Source organism: Eumetopias jubatus, unplaced genomic scaffold (genome assembly GCF_037043125.1).
Source record: "Eumetopias jubatus isolate StellerSeaLion01/CBP00866 unplaced genomic scaffold, mEumJub1_p1.0 scaffold_12, whole genome shotgun sequence".
In the NCBI taxonomy this organism is placed as follows: Eukaryota; Metazoa; Chordata; class Mammalia; order Carnivora; family Otariidae; genus Eumetopias; species Eumetopias jubatus.
In genome coordinates, this window is record NW_028274818.1 from 25,272,259 (window position 1) to 25,287,098 (window position 14,840).

General features: G+C 50.8%; 1 protein-coding gene across 3 annotated transcripts in view; it reads right to left on the reverse strand.

Moving 5' to 3' along the window:
- Positions 1-1,603: 1,603 nt before the first annotated feature.
- Positions 1,604-14,840, reverse strand: part of SLC60A1 (solute carrier family 60 member 1) — a 30,747-nt gene continuing 17,510 nt past the window's right edge. The window contains exons 7-10 of one of the 3 annotated variants that reach the window (XM_028120260.2): positions 11,252-11,399; positions 7,593-7,663; positions 6,247-6,269; positions 1,604-5,099 (exon numbers count right to left, since the gene is read on the reverse strand). In XM_028120260.2, the coding sequence (XP_027976061.1) occupies positions 4,901-5,099; positions 6,247-6,269; positions 7,593-7,663; positions 11,252-11,399 (441 nt within the window). In that variant the 3' untranslated portion in view covers positions 1,604-4,900. Of the gene's footprint in view, positions 5,100-6,246; positions 6,368-7,592; positions 7,664-11,251; positions 11,400-14,840 lie in introns of all 3 variants that reach the window. The other 2 variants (XM_028120261.2, XM_028120262.2) reach the window with 2 other exon arrangements.

Genomic DNA, 14,840 nt, shown 5'->3' on the forward strand with positions numbered 1-14,840 from the left:
GGCCCTTTCAGAACTGAGTTGATACCATATCCATGGGGGAAAGCGGGAGGCACACATTATATCACAGAGGTCTGCCTCCTATCTCCAGGTGTGGATGGCAAGATGGAATCACAGAGGGTTCTTTGGGGGCAGCAGTGAAGCGTCCCTTTAGGTGGTGGGTAGGCCGTGTTCAGGCGGTTGGGTAGGAACCACTTCTGACGAGCGCTGGATCCTCCTAAGCCACTGTGGTCAAAATATTCCCTAAAACAGGAGTCCCACGAGGTCGAATAAGTTTGGGAAATGGGGGCACCACCTCTTGGAGATGGAAAATACATATTAGAATGAAAAACTCTAAGAAATCCTTCAGTAAAAAAGCTTGTTTAATCTACCATTTTCTAACCTTTCTGTGGACACATCCTCCTGAGAAGCATAAGGTCCATTTTGCAATCACTTTCTGCGTTTTTTTAGATGCACCTAATCACAAAATACTAGCCTAACATTGGGTAATTTCCCAGGGCTTGTGTTACAAGGTAGGAGAGACTCATTAACGGAAGCTTTCATACCGATTGTCACTAGAAAGCACAGCACTTACTGCCATATACCCTGTAACGAGTCCATGAAGGTGACTTCCTTTGGGATAACCTTCTGAGGATGGTGTGTCATGAAAACTGAAACCGGAGAGATCATTTCTACCAGATGGAAAGCCCTGGTGTCAAGGCGGTTGCTGGAGCATCACACTGATGTTAGGATTCCCACGCACTTTGAATACATCGTCATCATTGCCAGAAACCCCGCTCTCATCAAGGCCACCATCCACATTGCCCAGTCCAGTGGTTGATGCTCAGTCCTCATCGGAACCCCTGGTGGCATTGGTTACTTCCTCCTCCTCCTCAAGATACCCTTCACGATGCCTTCTAGGAAACCACAGTCCCTCCTGAACTTCCTCCTCTCCTGGCTTCTCTCACTTGCTCTGCTGGATCAGATTCTTTCTTCAAACCTCTAGGTGTTGAAGAACCCCAGGGCTCAACCTTCCAGCCTCTCAACGTTCTCTCTCTCTCTTGGCAGTCTTCTTCAGTCCCAGGACTTTAAGTGCTGTATGTATGTGACCACGAAATTTATATCTTTGGGCTTGACTTTTAAGCTCTCAGCTTTGAAATTTACCAGCCTTCTTGATACCCAAGATAGCATCAAAAAATGAACATGTCTGAAACAGAACTCTTGAGCGCCGCCCCCTTCATCTTCCAGTGGTCAATGGCCTTGTCAAAGGGCCCGTAACTCAAGTCACATGCACTGGGGTCATCCTAGATTCTCGTCTTCCTCACACCCACGCCCCATCCATCAGCAAATCCTGACTTTCGAAATGTAACTTGAATCCAGTCACATTCACTACTTCCGACGTTGCCAACATCGTCCAAGCCATCATCCTGTCTTATGGTCAAGGCAGTCATGCCCTTGCTGGTGTCCTGGTCTCACTCCTGTCCCACAGTTTCTCCTCCACACAACAACCAGAGCATTACTCTTAAGAGTGTAAATGAGGGGCGCCTGGGTGGCTCAGTCGGTTAAGCATCTGCCTTCGGCTGAGGTCATGATCTCAGGGTCCTGGGATCGAGAAACGCGGGGAGCCCGCTTCTCCCTCTGCCTGCCGCTCTCTCTTCCCACCCCGCCAATGACAAATTAAAATAAAAAAAAAAAACTTTAAATAAATAAAAGTGTAAACGAGACCATGTGCCCTGCCTGCTCGCAACTCCCAAGGAGCTCACATAAAAACCACAGGATCCAGACTCCTGCCGCGGCTTGTATGATCCGGCCCCTGGCTGCCACTCCCACCTACTTCCTGCCTGTCGCCACCTTGCCCACTGCACTTAAGCCCGGCTGGCCTGTCTACTGCTCCTCAGGGATGACACGCCCATGCTGGCCGATGCCCCTGCGCTCGCGCTGTCCCCCGCCCCACAGGCTTGTTTCCCGGTACTCCGAGTCCCTGCTTCCGCACAGGGTCTAGGCTCTGGCACAAAGGGCACCTCCTTAGGAAGGCCTTCCAGAGCATCTCTGGACAGTCCGTCTTCCCACTGCCTTCCCCTGCTTTATCTTCTTCTGTGGCACTCCGTTATCCTTCATCCTGCGGCCTGTTCTTGCTGCCCATCTGTCTTCCACCTCGGTGTAATCTCCGGGAGGCAGGGGCTTCTCGCTCACGCTCTGCTCTATCTCTGCACCTAATCAGTGCCTTGAACACAGCAGGTACTCCCATCAATCCTTTTAAAATGAATAAAGGAATCCTCTGAAAGACCTCTAGGTCATTCTGTCTTTCTTTAGTGAATCTGGGGTACAGATGGATTAGATTCCCGCCTCCAAGTAGCAGAGGGCCATCTGGGAACAGGATGATCGTGCCGCACTCTGAAATGTAAAAACTCTTAAAAGAAGGAGGATCAGGTAAAAAGCCCTACTTGCTCTGTAACTGATTTTGGAAGTGGGGTATAAAAACCCATCAGCCTTCCCTTATTCTGATTATGTTCAAGAGGGAACAGTGGTTCTCAGTCTTGAGAGTTTTGCTTCTTCTAAAATATCAGCCATGTGAACCTATAGCTTGAGAGAGACCTTTTTTTTTTTTTTAAGGATTTTATTTATTTATTTGACAGAATGTGAGAGCAGGAACACAAGCAGGGGGAGTGGGAGAGGGAGAAGCAGGCTTCCCGCAGAGCAGGGAGCCCGATGCGGGGCTCGATCCCAGGAGCCTGGGATCATGACCTGAGCCGAAGGCAGACACTTAACCGACTGAGCCACCCAGGCGCCCTGAGAGAGACCACTCTTTGGGAAATACTTGGTCATTTGTTTCTGAGCTTCATATAAAAGAATCCGTTGTCCATAATGGATAACACGCTTATTAAATTTAAAATATTTTATTTCAGGAAAGATACACTTAGATTTGTTTCAGTCTTGTTTTCTATATTCTTAAATTAATCATGACACCTTAGATAAAGCCAATGATTCTTCTTTCTAAATTTGTATAAAAAGGAAGGTTTTGTTTGTTTTTTTTTTTAACCACAAGAAAAATACAACTGCTTTCTTTTTTGTCCAGGTCAGTCACTCCCTCCAGCAGTGAGATTGCACATTTAAGTCTGACAGCCATCAAATACTTGTGAGTATTTACAGATCGAGTTAAAACGACACCCCTAAGACCATCAGCTTTCAAAAAGAATTTGGATCTGTTTGACTTACAATAAATATGTACCAAACATATGAACAATTTTGAAGCTGCTAATGAGGAGGTTTTAAAAATAAAAATTGCTAACATTGATTAAGCTGTTTCTCTGTCAGGCATATAATCGTTGCTTCAAACAAAGTCACTTCATTCTTCCAGAAGTCCTTTGAGGTAGGGTATGTGCTTTTAAAAGAAATGTCACTTATATTTAAAAAAAAAAAAAAAAAAAAAGCCAGGCCGGAAGAGCATCCATGATCTCTCTGCCCAGGGCCACACACCAGCTGGAGGGGGAGGCCAGCACTCCCACCAGGCTGGCTCCCGCTGGGGTCCCATCAGCACACAGGGTGCCGGCAGACGGGACCAATGCTCAGATGTGGGAGACCGCTGTCTGTGTGGGGCACACCGCTTACACCCGCTGCTGAGAACCTGGCCCCTCTCTCCCTGTTCACACCTGTACATTCGTACCTACACAGAGAATCTGCAAGTAAATGAACGTATGCTCACGGTAATAGCCATTTCACTACTTACGGACGCCTCAGTGCTCTTAACCCTTTCCAAGCGGCCGGCTGGGGATTCTGTCTGCGTTACTAGGGGATTCGCTGTGGGCAGGAGCGCCTCCTCCTCAGTATGCTGCACTGTTTGGATCGCTCGGCAGTCCCAGCTTTTTGTGAAAGGAAACAACTTGACATGGTATAAAGAGCTTGTTTCCTCTATAAAAGATGGAAAGTTTAAATAGACATTTTGGAGAAATTCTTAGTGCTGTTTCTACACCTTTTATAAGCGCAGTCAATGTCAGTCAAGAAAAACAGAATCTTCATCCCATTCTCCCAGAAACTTCTGGCCAGTTAGCATTGGCTATCAGCAGTGGTATACAGGTGGATGTTTAACAGTGGGCTCTGTGGGTGGGGGCGGGGGGAGAAGAAAAGCCAAGAAAAGCCAGGAGGATGGCCCTTGCCAGTTTCTGTGGGGTGAATGCTCCCAGGTGGCTGATCTCCAGCCACCAAACACATTACTGGGGAAAGTGCTGTTGGAAAGAGATGCTCAGAAGCATACCTTTCCACTATACAGATACAATACACATAAAAAACCTCAAGGAAGTGATGAGTTTTGAGTGGTTATGACCTTTGTTTTTAATGTAATTGATTGTAAGTTTCTATAATTCCATTTTGAATAATGGCTGTGTTTAACAACCAGCTCTCGAAATGAAATTTTAACCATCGGCTTTTATAAGCGAGTCTGAGCTAGCCCAGCATACCACTGAATTAATGTCCCAAAGATAGCAAGATTCAACTTTTCCTTTTCATGTTTTAGACGTTAAATGAACTACTGATAGCAGCAACTGGAATTTGAGGGACTTTGGACTCTCAAAAAGTAAAAAGCACATACATCCTTTGAGCATGCCAGGGAATAACTTGGGGTTTGTTTCTGACCAACCAATTTAAAATATATCTACATCTAGCCATGATCATTGAACTTTACAATTTCAACTTATTCTTCCAAACTTCAACTAAAAGTGATCTTCAAACCCAGGCAGGGTGTGGTCCATGCAAGAGGTGGCCAATGGAGTGAAGCGTATGGCTGTCTTCTTCCTTCCCTTCTGGGTGTCCTGGACAGCTCTGACCAAAGATCCAAACCAGGGAAGAGGAAGGGAACTTGAATATCCATCCAGTAAACTTCTAATGATTTGCCCCAGGAGGATCCAGGTTCCCAGAAGTCAGTTTAATCTCATCTACCCAACCAAGGATTAGCGGAGAAGATCCGAGCCAAGGCGTGGAGAGATGGGCCTCCACTGCCTCCCCCGATTGTCTCGAACACCTGGGTCTGTGCCCAAGAGCCTGGCGGTCTTCGCCAGCCCCCTTCACCCAGCTTTACCTCTGGTAGCACTCTGAGCTTTCCATTCCTAGGGCTTTGTCCTGGGTAGGAACTACGAAAGAAAAAACAGGTAGCGTGTTTTAGCAGCTCTGACCTGCAGCAATTATTCCTTCTGAGAGTTTACCAGGCTTTTGTTTCTCTGCCATTTTATGGCCCTGCAGGGAGCCAAGTCGAAAGTCAGACTTACTAGTTCTGGCAAACCATTGGTGGAGGGAGTTTGTTGAGACTAGTGCCTAGGGCTTGGGGAATAGAGGTTTCTTTTTGTCTCTCAGGAATAAGGAACTCAGTAGGTGTTACTCATTGCATATTCAGCAAACATTTCTGAAACCTAAATGAAGGCTCCATGCTGAGTGCTACGCTAGGTACCTACCACCTTGGGGAGCAAGGCTATAGTCAGTGCAGACTTGGGTGGGGGGCCATTGTTCTTCTGGGTCTTTAAACTGAGTGGCCACCTGAGAAAGAGAGGACTGCAGATACCCGTTCCTTCCACTTTTTTGGTGATTTTTTTTTTTTTTTTTTTTTTTTTGCTTTTATGGAAAGGTTGAGGGCTCCGCCTGCGCACCTGCTCTTAAGAACTGGCTCCATGCACAGCTGATCCACTTGCTGGGACTTTGAGATCTCTGGGCAGAAAGGGAGGCAGGGAGGCTTGGGAGTATGAAAATAGCTTTGGGACTCCCCCTGCCTGGGGTCTCCAGGAATGAGACTATTCTTAGGAGGCATCTCTGCCCTGAAGGAGCTTTCCTTTGCCACTTGGCCTGAAGGACCTCTTTTTGAAAAAGAAATCTGGACTAGAGTCAAACTCCTAAACTGCAAAGAGATGGCCAATTAGGCTTCTGGGCGGCGTTCCAGCCAAGGAGGCAGACTCCGTCTTTCAGGGCCCCACATGGGCTGGAAAGAGATTCTTGGCCCATGGTCCCATGGCACGGTGGGACGCAGGAAGCCAAGTTCACAATCCATGCCCCTCTCCTAATGGAGAAACCATGAGTCAGTCTATCACATTCCCTCCTGCCCTAAGAGTCCAGCACAGACAATCGCATGGCAAAGCAGGAAGAGAGGAAGAGGAAGCTGTAGAAAAATAAACATTTCCTTGCATTATACTTGGAACAGAATAGCATTTGTGGCGTGCTAAGATCTATAGTATCTCCGCCCCCCGCCCCAGCTCTGTTTTCCTCTTGTGTAGACACAGATTCTTTCCTTACCTGATGAGAGTCCAGGGTGCATCCTGTGGAAAAACAGGAGCAAGATATAGAAGGTGAAAGCCAAGCAACCAAAGATCACGCCACAGACCAGGAAACTATAGCTGCCCTGAGCCTGGAATATCTGCCAAAGGGGAAAACAGACACAGGCCATCAAAACCTCACATGAAGGTGTGTGTTGCAGGAAGCAGGTTTCTCAGTCGGGTTGCGGCCCGTCACACCGATAGGCAGGATCATGGGTAGCAGGGCCGTCTTGGCCTTGCTTCCAGGTTATGTTTCTGGAGGAGGCAGAACTCCTGCTCTGAGGCAGGGGGTTGGACCCCAGGACCCCAGCAGCCCCTGCTAGCTCTTGTCTGGAACCTTCTGAAAATCTCCATATCTTCCTCAAAACTCTGAGCATACTGTTTCTATACCCACAAGGCCTAACCAGAACTTTGCAAAGGATTTTATATATATCCTTTTATCATGGAAAATGAAAGTATAGGCCAAGGTGGCTTACGGAACCCCCATGGACCCATCACCTGACTTTAACAATTAGCACCAACTTCCTCTGTACCCCTCCCCCCCCACTCCTTCCCTGCACTAGATCACACAGAAGCAAACCCCAGACATCACGTCATTTCGATGCAGCCCTTCCCCCTCCGGGCAGGGCACCAAAAGAGGGAAGGCGGGTTGTGATTAGGGGCATGCCGGAGATTGAGAGACCTAGGTTTGAATGTCCTGTCACTTATTAGAAGTAGGACTGACTGAGGGCAAGTTGCTAATTTATCTGACTTTTAATATCCCCCTTTGTAAAAAGGGGATTGACAATATATGCCTTAGAGTCAATAAAAAGCAAATGTATTTTTTTTTTTTTTTCCTGGTGAACAGATGAGACATGGGTCTATCTGAAGAGAAGTGGGAGGGCTGGCCCTTGATCGGGGCAGGACTTGGGCAGGACGGCTGGGCCCCGTGGACGGTGGCCAAAAGCTAGGAGAGGCGGGGTGGGGATGGGAGGTTGAGAAGGGGTGGGAAATGAACTCCGGACTCCGCTCAATCCCATCCCAGGCTCTGGGAGCTAACGGACATTCCCGCGGGGCCCTGCTGGCCCCGCTCCCAGACAGGCCTTGTGTTTGCGTTGGACTGTACCATACATCCCTTCACATCTCCAAGTCCCACATTCAGAAGCTCAGCTTTCAAAGCTGACTCAGAAGCAGAAAGAGGTAACAGACCAAGGGGGCCCTGCTCCTGGGCGGGACCCTCAGGGAAGGGAGAGTGTGGGTTCAGAAGGCGGCTGGCTGTATCTTCCCCCCTGCTCTGAGGGGTGCTCCCCAAATGCTGGCCCCTTCCCCTAGAGTTTCCCCACATACCGAACCAACCAGCATCTGGAGGACCATCTCGCCAATTCCTGCCCCTGTCACCAGCACCGTGGTCGCACAGCCTAACCCAAAGAGAAGGATTTGGGTTAGTAGATGCAAGTTAAGGAGACAGAAGTCAGCTGGTATCACCCCAGTTATTTCTGGGAAGACTCTGGAAAAAGGTATGATGGCCTAAGAGGACTATTTCGAATTCCTTAGATTTCTCAGACTCTAGTCCTTAACTTTGCTTTGGGAATGCTTAGGTTCTGCTGTCACTATGTTTGCACTGTTCTAGAACCTTCAAGTACTCAGGGTTGTCTTCAGAGTGGATTTGAAGTTACTCAGCCTGGCATTAGGAAGAGTCCTTCCCAATCTGACTGCCACCTGCCTTTCTAGAAAGCTGTGCCGGCCTGGTCTGGGACTGGCCCGGCGCCTCACTGCCCCGCCGCACCTCTGCTCACTCCGGCAACGTGGCACAGACCTTCCGAGTCCACACTTCCGAGTCAGACTCGGGTCCCGGGCCCAGCAGTGTCAGCTACTGGCCGTGTGTCCTTAGGCCCCTTCCTCCCCTTCTCTAGGCCTCAGTTTCCTTCTGTAAAATGGACACGAACACCTTCTCCACGGAGTTGCCCCGTGGGAAGTCCGATGCAGTACAGGGAAGTGCTTAGCCTCGTGCAGGCGCACAGTGAACCCTCGAAACCCCACCAGCTGTCTGCCTCACCCCTTCAATGCTGCCTTCAGGATAAAGTCCCCAGGCTTTCCTGGGGTTTGCAGGGCCCTTTATAACCCTTCCCTGCAGAGAGCTCAGACGCCTCTCACCCCTGCTCACAATCTACCCTCCATGCCCTCCAGCCAGGAGAAAGCACCCTGCTTCCTGCCCCTGCACACTCCGGCTCAAGCCGGGTTCGGACGCCTGTGTTCACCGCCTCCTGAGCGTGCCTCCCCCGTCCTCTGCATCTGCCACGCTCCTGTTCATCTTCTAAGTTCCTCCTTTAGACCTCCTCCAGTAATCGCCCCCAGGCTCTAAACCTGCATTAGTTGCTCTTCGCCTGTTTCCGTCGGCCCCTCCGCCTTTCTCCAGGTCCCCCACTTCTGTCTGCAGGGCAGCCTTCTCCGCAGGGCTACACGCCCACGAGACAGGACTGGGCCTTGAATTTTAGCTCAATGGCCAACATATGGTAGGTGCTTAGTGTTTTTTGAATAAAGCAGAGATCAGGGGCGCCTGGGTGGCTCAGTAGCTAAGCGTCTGCCTTCGGCTCAGGTCATGATCCCAGGGTCCTGGGATCGAGCCCTGCATCAGGCTCCCTGCTTGGTGGGAGGCCTGCTTCTCCCTCTCCCACTCCCCCTGCTTGTGTTCCCTCTCTCGCTGTGTCTCTCTCTGTCAAATATATAAATAAAATCTTAAAAAAAAAAAAAAGCAGAGATCATCATTGCCGACTACGGACTTCAAGATGTTCTTTTTGGACTGGCTTACATTTCTATCCCTCTCTGCCTTTGCTGTCACAGTGTTCACAGCCAGCGCCCCACCCTTCCCTGGAATGCCTTTCCTTTTTCCTTCTGCCTTTCCAAAACCTGGGCCAGCTCCTATCCCATCAACTCCGTGAAGCTACGTGTTGGATTCAACATTGGTCACTCCCTTCTCTGAATTCCAGTAGCACCCATGTCTATTCCACTCATTCATTCAAAAACCCTCCACTACTTTCTGTGCGTCAGGTACTGAGCTGAACACCGAGAGTATTCTGATGACTAGAGTTAACATATAGATTGAGCACCTGTGAGGCTAAAGTCAAGTGTTCTACATTTCCTCCAATGCACAAACAATGCTACAGGTAGGTGTGCGCATCCCCATTTTGTAGATGAGAAAACCGAGGCTCAGAAAGGGGAAGAAAAGGGAATCGTACAAGGTCACAAAGCCCGAAAGTGTGCAGGCAGGACTGACTTTCTGGTGCCCTCAATGGAGCACGTCGAGGAGAGGACACAGATAACATAGGTACAGAAGCCTTGAGGCAGGTACAAAGGGGATGGGTACAGCTTTCCAGGGGCATCAGAGAAGCTTCCAGAAGGGGTGGAGAGGGAGGGGCGGAGTAGAGTGGACACTCCAGGCAGAGAATAGCGGGTCATTCACCATGGCTAGCAGGCCCTGAGTGGCAGTGTGGTGAGAGGAGGTGCGAGAAAGGAAGAGAGCCCCACAGGAAGTCACGAAGGCTGTGACCGGCTCTGTGTCTCACGCGGCCCCCTCTGCAGCAGTGTGCGGGACGGCCTCCCAAGTGGCCCCACCCTGGCTGCACTGCAGAGCCCCCAGTGGCCCCGGTCCCGTTCCATTGGACGCGTGCAAACCAAGCCCAGGCCTTGGGTTTTGTTAAAAGCGCCCTGGGCGACTGTAATGTGGGAGCAGCATTGAGAACCGCGGAGGGAGGCAAATGTGGAGGGGACAGGCCAAGACCTGCCAAAGCAGGGATAGAGGTGATCAGAAACTGGGAAAAGCTGGGCACCTTGAAGTATTCCAAGCAGGCAAGTGATGGGAAAGGCCTGAACTAAGGCAGGGATGGCGAGAGAGAGGAGGATGGATTTGAGGGATCATTTGCAGGCAGAAGCAACCAATACGAATTATTATTATTGTTGTTATTACACTCTAACATTTGGCTTAGTTCATTCATTAATTTCTTTTTAAAGTAGGCTCTACGCCCAAGGCGGGGCTGGAACTCACGACCCCGAGGTCAGGAGTTGCACGTTCTACGGGCGGAGCCAGCCAGGAGCTCCTATACTGTAATACTGGTGGACCACTTAGAACTCTGGGATCTTCCGTGTGACATGGGACGCCAACGTTATTTCACTGCTTCACTTACTCACTTGGGGTTTGGAGATCATCCTTAGATTTCAAGGATCCAGGCCTCCTGCCTCTCGTTACTGTGGTTTTAGCTCTAATGGCTTGGGCCACCCCCGCGCCTCCTACACCCATTTCCCCCACTCCTCCCCTAAAGAAATCACTCCTCTTCATCGCTGGTTTTCTGACACCCTAGGGCACTCTAGTGACTTCTAAGGGTAATGTTAAATGTTCAAAACGTAATTATTTTTAATTAACTCATTTTAAAAAAGGATCTTTGCTATAGAAAGGGAGGGAGATTAGTGGAGAGAATTTGAGGTTTCTGACATCAAAGAACCCCATCGTCACAACCCCAAATCGTGTGGAGCCGCTGTTCTATTCCTCTAGGCTTCCAAAAACATCCACAGGCGCAGCAAAGCAAGGAGGTACTATTACTGATAAGGAATCAACCCCTTTCCTAGGCCATCCCTTTCCTGTGCCACTTTGCTGGTCTTTGGACTTGGAATTTCCAGTACAGCGTGATACACCAAATGCCAGCGCTGGGTCAGGGGACGTTACCATGGGAGAAGAAAACAGGAAAGAGAAGCTTACTGCTTCTCAGGGGCCTGCAATCACGTGACACAGGTATAAAGCTGAATGGGGAAAGCCACGTGGGTCAGAAGAGGCCCACCTGTGAAGCGGTTCCCAGCAGAGTCAGGAGGGGAGCGTGCATTTCTGGGAGGTGGCAGGGCAGTGATGGAGCTGGAATATACCACAGGAAGACGGGGGCAGGGGCGGGGGAGGGGGGGGAAGGGCGTGGCACCCAGCCAGGGGGGACGCTTGTGGCTCTGTGCCCCCTCACACCCACCTTTGTACTGCAGAATGTCCTCCGTGTAGGCTAGCATGCTGGGGAAGGTGCTGCTGAGGAACAGGCCCAGGCTGGCTGTCCCCACGAACAGGAAGGCGACGTTGTAGGAGAAAACGAGAAGTACCAGGAACGTCATCACCACGCCGACCTTTAACAGCAGAAATGGAGGCTACTAGCAATTGGGAAAAGCTGGGCCTCAGGCTCCTGACTTGGAAGGGTCCACTCTGACCCCAAAACGGCGCTGTGTGACCAGGACGCCTCCCTGTGGACTATGTGGGGACTGCATCTTCCCCAGCCTTGTCTCTGCGGAGGAAGCCCCGGGAATGGAAGACTGCGGACGGGGGTGGGCAGGAGCCGCCCAGACAGCCAGGCAGATGGCCTTCCGGCCACACTTAAGAAGCGCTTGGCCAGGCAGTGCTGCCTGTTCCCAAGGTCTTGTCTGTGAGCTCGGGGAATCCCAGCCAAGCCATCAGCTCTCTGCCCTCCACTCCTCATGAAGACGATCTGCTTTGCTTGCCCTAAAAGCCATGAGTTGGCAGAGGAAGTCCAGGGTAGCAGGAGAGGCCTCCAGGGCTGGGGGGTGGTGGTGGCGGTGGGTGGCGGGGTCCCCACCCTCTGGGCATGCAGGCGGACCTCCCAGGGAGAGGGTCGGTGGCTGGGGCAGTCTGGCACCCCCCAGCTTCAGCTCAGACTCCAACCTGTGAGCAGATGCCAACCTGTGGTTAGAGGCCCCCAGGATGGACTCAGGGGTCAGAGATCTTTCTAGTTCAGGAAGGGTCTCTGTCACATGGGCATATTTTTGTTAAATCACGCTTTTCCTAAATTCCTTAAAAATGTTTTTATGTCAGCATTGAATACCTTTTATGCAAAACGCCACTGGGAAGAAACTCAGGCAGCTGGGGTCTGGAGGCAAAAGACCCAGGTGTAAGTACCAAGTCTGGGGCTTTGAAGTCCTTGATCTCTCTGATTCGAGCCCCCGAGTCTGCAAAATGGGTTACCAAAGCTACCCTGGAGAGTGGTGGAGAAATGATAGCAACGCAGGGGCCCTTAAACTTTGACTCTTTAGACAACGATCAGTCCTAGTGTTTGTGTTTTGAGCTTTCCTTAATGTCTGCAGACATAAGGATCTTCCACAGAAAACCAGGGCTTTCAGGTAAAAATCTCCTGGGTGAGTACCTCTTTCTAAAAAGAAAAAGATAAAATTCTAGAGCAGAGAGCTAGAAGGTGTGAAAGAAACCACATCCAGGGGTGCCTGGGTGGCTCAGTCGTTAAACATCTGCCTTCTGCTCAGGTCATGATCTCAGGGTCCTGGGATCGAGCCCCCCGCATTGGTCTCCCTGCTCCACAGGAAGCCTGCTTCTCCCTCTCCCACTCCCCCTGCTTGTGTTCCCTCTCTCACTGTGTCTCTGTCAAATAAATAAATAAAATCTTAAAAAAAAAAAAAGAAAGAAACCGCATCCAGCCCCACCTGCACCCTGGCCGATTGACAGATGAACGGAGCCCACGCAGAGGGAGGAGGGAAGGGACAGTCACCCTCCCCAGCAGATCCCAGGGACCTGCTCCAGCTGGAGGAACGAAGCCAGGGATTGCAACCCATGAGCTCCCTACCCTTCACCTTTCTTTACCAGCCCCTCAATCTCTGCTGCGAAATCTCTCTGTCTCAGACTGAGACTCAGAGGCCTTGTCAGCAAAGAGTTGCTGCCCTAGAGGGGGGCCACGGCAAATGGCGGCTGAAGGGGACACACGCTCTTCCCAATGGAGAAGCAAAGCAAAAGACTTCTCTCATGCAGTAAAAATGCGAAAGCAGTAGACACATTTAAGCTTCCAAATGTAATGTATTTCTTTGGCAAAGAAAATGGCCCCATAGCCTCACTGCTCTTTCTTCCTCCTCTGCTTAATCTTCAAATGTTGGCATGGCCCCAGCCCCTCCTGGCTCTTCTTTGTCTGCATTCCCTGTTGGTCCAGCGCCATGCTTTCAAATATCTCTATGCCCAGCCTCTTAAATCCCAGCCACGACCTGTGTCCGGAGCTCCAGACTTGCATGTAATACTGCCCCTTTGATAGGTGACTGGCTAACCGACACGGTGGTCCAAACAGAACTTGGCCTTTCCTCCCCCAAAATGACTCCCCTGCCCATCAGTGAATGGCATCCCCATCCACCCAGCGGACAGGCCCTGTAACTAAGGTAGTCCTTGATTCCTTATTCCCTCCCCTCCCACATTCAGGCCAAGGGCAAGTCCCATCAACTCCACCCAAAAAATGTTGTAGACTCTTGTACTTCTCCAGACCCATCCTGACCACCCTCATCTACGTCTTGTGCCTGGACTGCAAGAGGGGGCTCCTCTTCGTCTTCCTGCAGCCCCTCCTAGATCGACTCTCCCCCAGGACAGGGGAGTGTGCTTTTGAAATACAAAGCAGATCATGTCCATTCTCTGCTTAACACCTTCTGAAGGCCTGCCTTTCTCCCGCTTTGAATAAAACCCCAAACCTGGCGTACAAGACCTTGCAGGGTCTAGCCCCCATGTCTGCTGCCCCAACCTGTCTTCTTTGCTCCCCGTCGCTGACCTGGCGCACTGTGCTCCCACCCAGTTAACTCCCCCTGCGGGCCTTTCAACCAGCGGTGCCCTCTGCCCAGACCACCTCCGCCACTCATGGCACTGGAATCTTCTTGAGAGTCAGCTCCCAACTGATATGCCTGGGGCGGGACCAGGGCTTTGAAGATACTGCTCTGCTCCCCTCCTGCCGCCTGGCCACCCCATTTTCAAACCAGACATTTGCAGGCAAGCCATGAAGAGTCACCCTGAAAATCTCCAGACTTGGGGGAGTTTGAAAAATACCTTGCTTCTTTTAGCCTGGGTGACAGAAGACTGAGCATGCCCAGGGCCAACTGCAACTCCACCAAGAAGCCCTCCTCCCACTCGGCCTGCTTCCCACCTGCCACCCAACCTCATCTTGACCCTCCCCTGCCAATCTTCTTCCCTAGCTGGTTGTGAGCTCAGAGGCAGAGACTCCCCCTGCGGCTCCCCACAGGCCCTGCATGAACTGCATATTCATTCACCAGGAAGTGGTTGTGGAGACCCAGGAGAACAGAGAGCAAGGTGACTGTTAATTTAAACATGAGAGGACCTCTCGGAAGAAGTCACAGTGACTACGGGACAGTCACTGGGCAGGTGCAGCGCCAGGGAACTCACTCAGGGCTGTTGAACGGTAATCCTGATGGGGTGCCCCCCAAAGGCAGCTGAAAAGCCCTGAAAACGATCCAGACGCCAAGGTTCCTCTCTGCACCCCGAGTCAGAATCTCTGGGGGAGGGGCCTGGGAATCTGTATTTTCCGAAAGCTTCGCTAATGTATTTGGCAGTGTCTAGGATAGTGTTTTCCCAGACTTGCTTGATGACACGAACCCCCTGGGGTGTTGGTTAAATATATAGATTGCTAGGTTCCCTCCCCTGGACATTCTGGTTCATGAAGTCTGGGCTGGGCCCAAGAATCTGAGTTTCTTTTTAAAAACAAGCAGTCCAGGTACAATTTTTATCATCAGTGCCTAAATCATGTGGGGGCTTCAGCGCTCTTCTCCCCCCAGACACAGAGT